The sequence below is a fragment of the Sinocyclocheilus grahami genome, unplaced genomic scaffold, assembly GCF_001515645.1.
Source record: "Sinocyclocheilus grahami isolate Dianchi unplaced genomic scaffold, SAMN03320097.WGS_v1.1 scaffold132.1, whole genome shotgun sequence".
NCBI lineage: Eukaryota > Metazoa > Chordata > Actinopteri > Cypriniformes > Cyprinidae > Sinocyclocheilus > Sinocyclocheilus grahami.
In genome coordinates, this window is record NW_015505311.1 from 2,070,164 (window position 1) to 2,079,105 (window position 8,942).

Sequence of the window (8,942 nt, forward strand, 5' to 3'; positions counted from 1 at the left end):
ATGGCAGCAAGTGTAATCAGGACACTGAGTAATCTGGGTTTGGCGAAACCCTTTCCTCCTTGCTTCTTTCCGGTTGAGGATGAGGAGGAGACTGAAGAAGAATATGAAGAGGAGCTGAGAGAGGACAGTTTGGAGGAGGAAGAGGATGCAGTAGCCAGTGAGTCTCAAGAGGAAGAGCCATGGAGTTTTGATTCATCCCCCAATAACGCTGAGATGACCAATCAGCTCCTGCGGTTTGCTGAACTCATCAGCAACGATGTCCAGCGCTACTTCGGCCGAAGCCAAGACCCTGATGCCCACACACACACACACACACACACACACACAGACAGACACAGATATAGCCTATATTATGTGAGTTTTTAAAGAACACATTTCTTTCTTCCTTTCTTTCTTATAATTTTTCTGTAATAAAAACCTGTGAAATAATTTGTATCAGTGATCTTATGCAATTTATTGTAAAGTTGTTGGGCAACCATTTTTAATAATAATAATTCGTATTATTATTGTTGTTGTTGTTATAAATAAATAAATCAGGTAATAAATTGTGTAAGATTACCAATCTAAATGTTAGGCTACTACTTTCCCCCAATCTGGCGTTTATAAAAAAATACTCTTATTCTGAGAAATTTTTTTTTACTGTTACTGAGATATACAGTACTGAGATATAGCCCTTTACTTGTGACATCTTGCCCCACCTGGTGTATATTTATATATACCTATAATTTCCTTCGTAGGATGGCAGCAAGTGTAATCAGGACACTGAGTAATCTGGGTTTGGCGAAACCCTTTCCTCCTTGCTTCTTTCCGGTTGAGGATGAGGAGGAGACTGAAGAAGAATATGAAGAGGAGCTGAGAGAGGACAGTTTGGAGGAGGAAGAGGATGCAGTAGCCAGTGAGTCTCAAGAGGAAGAGCCATGGAGTTTTGATTCATCCCCCAATAACGCTGAGATGACCAATCAGCTCCTGCGGTTTGCTGAACTCATCAGCAGCGATGTCCAGCGCTACTTCGGGCGAAGCCAAGACCCTGATGCCTGTGACATTTATGCAGAGAAACCATGTCCGAAAGTCGGGGGCCGCCAGCGATACTATGCCGACTTCATCAAAGTAGCATCATCAGGGCAGGGGGAGGAGCCTGAGTCGCTCGGGCCCCTTGCAGAGCTCTTTCAAGACGCTCAAAGGAAAGGGCGGGGTTTACCCATGAGCCAACGTCGCCTGCCAGTCAGCTTCTGGACAGAGCCTTTCGCACAACAACTTGACATGTTAGGTGATACAAGCATGCAAGATAACTCGCTCAGTATGAGCAACACATCAGAGAGCTCCATTAACATCAACACGTCATTGAGCATGTTCAGTAACTCGAGCGTTTGCACCATGACCAGCTCCAGTATCTCAGGGACTCTCAGTAGCTCAAGCACCCCAGACTTCAGTGATTTACTTGCTCACTGGGCCATGGACAGAGAGAATCCCAATGAATTTAACTGTGACTATCCACTATCATAATCAATCAGCCCGTCTTCTACACAAAATGTCATGTTGTCAATTTGTTCTTGATACATTTCTTCTTGTTCTTAATGTTGGTATTGTTTTCTGGAAAAATATGTGCACAAGATATTGTGACATTTTTTTAAAAAGTGCATTTTACCATGTTCCATTTTCAGTAGTTTTCATTTGTTGTAACCTTATTATTTTATTTTATTTTATTTTATTATATTACTGCTATTTTTGGCAGTGTATTCAGTATTGCTTTAAAAATGGTGTGTTTTTTTCAATTTAAAATACTACTTAAGTTTAATTGATCATTCTTATGCTTAAGTATGTTTTCATGTATAAAAAGAATTATTTTGCAAAAAAATTTATGCAACAATTTGCTATTAAAATACCCTGTTTGTGATCAATAATGCTTCTAACTCCTCACACATTTACAAGGCATAAATAAGTAAGGAATTATGTATAGTCAGGTCACAATCACAAAATAAACTGCGACAACTGGACACAACATGACCAAATGTGACCCCAATATAACCTGAATGAATGAAAGAAATTGCTTACCTGCAGTTAGGGTTGTTTTCATCAACTAAAACTAAAATCATAAAAAAGCATTTTTTGAAACAAACAAACAAAAGGCTAACTGAAAAAAAATGATATAAAAAACTTTACAATAATACTACAATAATAAACTAAAACGGATAAATAAAAAGTAATAAAAACTATATAGACATAGACAGACATATTTAGATAAAAAAGAATAAACATGACACAAACACACAACAAAAAATTCTAAAACTTTAACTAAAACTAAAATGAAAAGAGAAAATATAAAAATAAAATAATTCAAAATATGTCTTTGTGTATCAATAATACTAAAATACCGTTGTCTGCAGACAGCTATACAGTTAGTGTTAGATTAACTAATCAGAATCAAGTATTCCAGACAGTCATGTAATAACACTCACATTCATGTTCATTAGGCTTTGAAACAATAGAAGAATGACAGTAAGAGGCACATGGTAAGCTGGTTTCAACACATTTCCTGGTAATAACAATCTGTGTGTGTGTGTGCATTGCTAGAGTGAACATCAGTGTATGTCCCTCACTATAATTTCGTAATTTGTTTAAATATTACATGTGTGCATGTGGTTATTTCTTCATCTCTGTGCTCTGAGTGCTTACGTGTCTGAGCAGGAGGAACTCAGTGAACGTGGCACATGGGCAGAAAAGCCAGATATGGACACGTGGTTTGGTCATTTTGTAATAACATCTGAATCTATTATATACAGAGTATAGAAAGTTGATTAAAATGAATGTAAACAAAGAACAGGTTTCATCTACTAGCTCTTCTGTTAAATAACAAAACAAGAAACATGCAGGAAAGAAAGCTATATATATTCTTCAGGATACTCTCTATGTCTGAAATTTGACTCAAAACCTTTTAGTTACTGAAATATAGCCTTTGTGACGTTCTAGTGTGACAACTAGCCCCAATGTGTCTTATATATGAACGAGATGCTGGTATAAAACTTGCTTTTGTCTTTCAAAACATAAAAAGACACTCCATGGTGTGGTCACTGTCGCAGTCTGGAACCCATTTATGCAGAAGTGGCTGGATTACTGAAAAATGGGTCATCTGAAGTACGACTGGCCAAAGTGGAGGCGACAGAAGAGAGAGACCTTGCAGCAGAGTTCAATGTGGACAGCTTTCCCACACTTAAATTCTTCAAAGATGGCAACAGGCAAAATGTCACTGATTTTTCTGGTAATACATTTATTTGTTTGGTGTGTTTGAATATGTGATGTTATTTTCATACATAGGCATATTTCTTATAGGATTATTCTTTGATTTGAACAGGAAAGCGAACGGTAAAAGGAATCACAAGATGGCTGGAGAGGCACACGGGGCCCAGCGCTACGGTTCTCAATGATGTGAAGAGTGCAGAGGCTCTACTGGATGCAAATGATGTGGTTGTGGTTGGATTCTTCCAGGTAAATTACCTATTGTTTGCATAAAGTCACTGACTTTTAAGATCTAACGTTGCCTTATAACCAGAGTGCTCTAGTAAAACATACATTACACTCCCCATTCACAACAAAAGATTTATCATTGAAAAAGTTATTATTCATTTGCTCTCTCCATCCCAGGATTTGGAAGGCGATAAGGCAAAGACATTCTATGATGTAACATTAATAGCAGTGGATGTTAACTTCGGCATCACAAGCAACCCAGAGCTCTTCAAGAAGTATGATGTAAAAAGTGACTCATTGGTGCTCTTCAAGAAGGTAATCCCAATACTCTTAGCACTACAGTTTGTTACTCATAGTCATTGAATCATTCAATCAACCGAGTCACTAAAAGCACAATTTGACTGAAATAAGAAAATTTGCATGATTATAAAACTACGTCCAGAAAGAGACTCCGGAAGAATTTTTAAATCAATAATGTCCTTACTTAATTTTAACGCCCAATACTCCTAGCACTACAGTTTGTTACTGCTATTGGTGGGTATTCTGATTCATCCCACTGATTCAAATTCATTGTCTGAGGAGATTCTTCATTCATTTATTCATTCTACAGGTTACATCGCAACAAGTGAATCTTTTTGTGTGAAATGAGTGAGTCATTGAATCATTCAATCAACCGAGTCACTAAAAGCACAATTTGACTGAAATAAGAAAATTTGCATGATTATAAAACTACGTCCAGAAAGAGACTCCGGAAGAATTTTTAAATCAATAATGTCCTTACTTAATTTTAACGCCCAATACTCCTAGCACTACAGTTTGTTACTGCTATTGGTGGGTATTCTGATTCATCCCACTGATTCAAATTCATTGTCTGAGGAGATTCTTCATTCATTTATTCATTCTACAGGTTACATCGCAACAAGTGAATCTTTTTGTGTGAAATGAGTGAGTCATTGAATCATTCAATCAACCGAGTCACTAAAAGCACAATTTGACTGAAATAAGAAAATTTGCATGATTATAAAACTACGTCCAGAAAGAGACTCCGGAAGAATTTTTAAATCAATAATGTCCTTACTTAATTTTAACGCCCAATACTCCTAGCACTACAGTTTGTTACTGCTATTGGTGGGTATTCTGATTCATCCCACTGATTCAAATTCATTGTCTGAGGAGATTCTTCATTCATTTATTCATTCTACAGGTTACATCGCAACAAGTGAATCTTTTTGTGTGAAATGAGTGAGTCATTGAATCATTCAATCAACCGAGTCACTAAAAGCACAATTTGACTGAAATAAGAAAATTTGCATGATTATAAAACTACGTCCAGAAAGAGACTCCGGAAGAATTTTTAAATCAATAATGTCCTTACTTAATTTTAACTCTTTCTTTGTCATTGATGGAATTTTCCGGGTTTTCCGTGTTTTCACTGGTGTACGGTATAGGAGGCGCTATTACACATCTTCTGAAAGAGTATTGAATGTCTGGATCAAAACATGGTGAAGAAGCAGAAACAAGCGATCGCGTATGTAAGCAAATACGCATGTAAAATAACGCGATCATCAAATATTAATCATTATATAAATCAAAGCTGCATAATGAAATGACGATCCAGGAGGTGATAGCCACCTTATTCCTGACGAGCCTACTGCGTTTTGAACTATGGGTGGAACTTCCGGCTTGGGGAACTTCCATTCAAACAGACTGAAACTAATCATTTCAAATCATAAGGTTGCCCTACATATAAAGCTTATCCGTCTGTTTGACTGAATGAGCTGTGGATTTTCCTTCATGTTTTATTTTCAGACATCATGAGAATAACGTAACGCTTGGTATTTTAACGTGACATGTTATAACAAGAACATCTATGGCAAGAGCTCTTGTCAGTCGCTGCATTCTTTTCCTCATGATTATTTTATTTTTTCCCTCCGCTGTAATAGTTTGGAAAAAAGACAACATATACTGCACATTTGTTGTTTGTTCTCCCGATTTAATTTACGATATATCCCATTTATAATTCCCTGGAAAGAACGAAGAATCTCTTGTTTTTCTCCTCAAATCCTCACTTCTATTTCCAGGTTTGTTTGTTTTCACAGGTAAATACAATTTATTGTCTGTCAAAATGATGGAAATCACTTTGAAATAGTACCAAGCAATGCTGAAGTTAATGAACATTTTTGATTAAGGCAACGTACTGTATGTCATTTTAATGTTCGATGGTTGAAGGGTGAGTAGAATAATCAGGGGCGCCGTAACGAGGGGGGAGGTTAGGATGATTCCAAGGGCCCGACGAGGGAGAAGGGGCCCGGAACGCGATCACGGAGGGGGCCCGAGTCAATATGCTGTTCAAGGGGCCTAGAAACCATAGCGATGCCCCTGAGAATAATGCAATCTCATTCTACACAGTTTAAAAAAAAACATATTATTGCGTTCATAGAGCGAGCCTTTCACTGACTGTTTACAGCTTGACGGAAGTTACACCCATAATTCATGGGTGGATAGGACCATGCAAAATTTGGATGTGTTGATGGAAGTGATCATTGTTTGATCATTAATTTTTTATGTAAATAAGTTAGACCGATGACAAGGCCTACATTCAGTGCCGCCGAGTCTCGCTCTACAATAAAACACGGACTCGTTCAGCAAAGGGGGCGTGTTCAGTCAGTTGGTGCAACCAATGGAATGAGTCTTTAGGGACAGTGAAAGCCACACGCTTGAGACTTAAGTAAACAAAATATCCAGTGTGTGCCTCAAATGGAAGATTCGTTCACTTTGAAATACTGTTTTCTTGTTTAAGAAAACAGGATGAAATTTTTAAAATAATATGTAGTTTGCTCAACTATGTTTCCATCATAATCCCACATGTCCTTCTCTTTGTGTATATTCCAGTTTGATGAAAAGCGGGCAGACATGCCACTCACTGAGGAAAGCAAGCTAGACAAAGTGGAGGTGATTTCATTCATCCATACCAACAGTATGAAACTTGTCATTCCATTTAATGAAGAGGTAAAACTTCAAAATTTACTTCAGTAACCCATGAACAAACAGTTGCTAAAACAAACAAAAAAATTGTCTTTAAAATATTACAAAAAAATATGTGCATGAATAAAACTTTAGAATTTATGCTAATGAACTGTATCACTGTTTTTGTTACCAAAACAAAAACATCTTTTAATTTCACACTTTTTTCATTTATATTATCTTTCTGCAGAATGCTGAACAAATTTTTAGCTCTAAGGTCCGTAATCACCTGCTTCTATTCATTAATACAACTGTGGAATCCCAGAATGCACTGCTAGAAGATTTTAGAGATGTTGCTAGTGAGTTTAAGGAAAAAGTAAGTTTTTTTCTTCTTCTAAATAAATAGCTAAATTGTAACTAAATAATTTAATTTAATTAACATATTAATGTGATGTTTAATATAAGTTTACTTTACAGAATCAAATTATATTGGTCTAGAGAGCTGTTTTTAATCTTGTCATACTCATAGTCTGTGTGTATGCGTGTAGGTGCTTTTCATCACATTAGATGTTACGTCTGACAAAGTGGATCATGTGCTGAAGTACTTCAGCGTCTCTGCAAATGATGCTCCTATTATTCGCCTGATCAACACTGAGAAAGTGGTGACATATGCAATGGAAGGATCAACCATCAAGAAAGATACACTGAGAACATTTTGCCAGGGTGTTCTAGATGGTACCGTGAAGGTGTGTAATGCAGCAATATTATAATTTTTAATATTCTATTTTTGTTTTCTGAATTTGCTACTAAAAAACAGTGTGTACTTTAATCTAGCTCTTTTTGAAGACTCAAGAAATTCCAGAGGACTGGAACAAGAATCCAGTTAAAGTCCTCGTTGGGAAGAACTTCGACAAAGTGGCTTTTGATGAGACTAAGAACGTCTTTGTGGAATTCTGTAAGTTAGCACTTATCTTCTCAAACTGAAATAAAAAAAATTAATAATGGCTTTAACATTTATGCCCTTCTCACAGATGCTCCATGGTGTGGTCACTGTCAGCAACTGGCTCCTATATGGGATGAGTTGGGCGAGAAGTACAAAGACCATGAGAACATAGTCATTGCGAAGATGGATGCTACAGAAAATGATGTGGAAAATGTCACTATACAGGGATTTCCTAGCATTAAATTCTTTCCAGCTGGGGCTGAAAAGAAGGTTTGCAACAACACACACACTCTCTTAAAGATGTTATATTGTAAAAGGGCATTAAATAGTGTTTTATTTCAGTTTATATATTATATTTTTTAAAGTTTGAGATTTGCTGTATATATACTAAATAGCAAATCTCAAGTGCTGTTTTTTTTTCATTGTAAAATGTAACTATATTATTGCCCAGCTTTTTATATAAAGTTGGATATTTAAGTATGTCCTACTTTATCTGCATATATACTATACGATATATACTAGGTTGCATATCTCAACGGCTGGATTGCTTTTATTGTCACCAAATTTAAAAGCGCCACACAAATAAATGTGACTTGATTTGAGCATGTTGGTACTGACAAATGCTTTTAAAATACTTTGTGAAATCAGATTGTTGACTATAATGGAAATAGAGATTTGGAGACTTTCTCAAAGTTCCTGGATAATGGAGGAGTGTTACCAGAAGAAGAGAGTAAAGATGATGATGAGGACGAAGGTGATGATGATGATGATGATGATGATGAAGATGAGGTTAGTCAAAAGCTAACAGATGGCTTTATTATATCCTGTTATCACGAGCAAATAAAAAAAAACCTGAACTCATTGATTTGAGTAATATTGTTGGTGTGTTTCTGCTTTTCAGGTGTCAGATGAACCGATAAAAGAGTCACCAAAATCTACCGATGAAACCAGCAAGGATGAGCTTTAAAAACAAGACATAAATCAACTCATTTGCACTGAATCAGATCAGTGTGAGATTTATGCCAATGAGCCAAATGCATTTTATCAGGTTAAAGGGTTAGTTCACCCAAAAATTAAAATTAGCCTATGAATTACTTACCCTCAAGGCATCCTAGGTGTATATGACTTTCTTCTTTCAGACGAATCCAGTCGGAGTTATATTAAAAATTGTCTTTGATCTTCCAAGCTGTTTAATGGCAGTCAGCGGGTGTTGCAGTTCATCAGTCCAAAAGAAGTGAAATAAAGTGCATCCATTCATAATAAAAAGTGCCTCACACGGCTCCGGAGGGTAAACAAAGGTCTCCTGTAGCAAATCGATGCGTTTTTGTAATAAAAATAAATATTTAAAACTTAATAATCACTTTAATGTAGCTTGCGCTCACTGTTGTAAACGGAAGCAGCTCCGGGCGGATGACGTAGGACATCGGCGTTGCGCATGCACCGCTCAGAAGTGACGAACGCAGAAGCGCAGGGGAGAGATCAAAACAAAACAACGGTCACGAATTAGAAGTACAAAATGAGGATTTGTAAAGAAGAATGTTGGAGGATTTCGATATAAGCCAAGAGGAGACTG

General features: G+C 36.7%; 2 protein-coding genes across 2 annotated transcripts; both read left to right on the top strand.

Annotated features, from left to right (window-relative positions):
• LOC107590746 (uncharacterized) lies at positions 1 to 1,503 on the top strand. Its single transcript, XM_016279653.1, has 2 exons — positions 1 to 233; positions 738 to 1,503. The coding sequence occupies exons 1-2, from the start codon at positions 1 to 3 to the stop codon at positions 1,501 to 1,503; spliced, it is 999 nt and encodes a 332-aa protein (XP_016135139.1).
• A 987-nt stretch (positions 1,504 to 2,490) lies between these two features.
• LOC107590747 (protein disulfide-isomerase A2-like) lies at positions 2,491 to 8,466 on the top strand. Its single transcript, XM_016279655.1, has 12 exons — positions 2,491 to 2,510; positions 2,667 to 2,743; positions 3,050 to 3,256; positions 3,350 to 3,483; positions 3,640 to 3,777; positions 6,355 to 6,471; positions 6,677 to 6,802; positions 6,975 to 7,172; positions 7,261 to 7,381; positions 7,458 to 7,639; positions 8,018 to 8,158; positions 8,271 to 8,466. Exons 1-12 carry the CDS (start codon positions 2,491 to 2,493, stop codon positions 8,334 to 8,336), a joined length of 1,527 nt encoding a protein of 508 aa, XP_016135141.1. The 3' UTR covers positions 8,337 to 8,466.
• Positions 8,467 to 8,942: the final 476 nt, after the last annotated feature.

Bases quoted from the DNA above. Each gene is read 5' to 3' on its own strand.
- LOC107590747 (XM_016279655.1), top strand. From the start codon at position 2,491: ATGACAGTAAGAGGCACATG. The intron at 3,484-3,639 runs GTAAATTACCTA...TCTCCATCCCAG, and splicing joins TTGTGGTTGGATTCTTCCAG to GATTTGGAAGGCGATAAGGC. The intron at 6,803-6,974 runs GTAAGTTTTTTT...GTATGCGTGTAG, and splicing joins CTAGTGAGTTTAAGGAAAAA to GTGCTTTTCATCACATTAGA.
- LOC107590746 (XM_016279653.1), top strand. From the start codon at position 1: ATGGCAGCAAGTGTAATCAGGACACTGAGTAATCTGGGTTTGGCGAAA. The intron at 234-737 runs GTTTGCTGAACT...TTTCCTTCGTAG, and splicing joins ATGACCAATCAGCTCCTGCG to GATGGCAGCAAGTGTAATCA.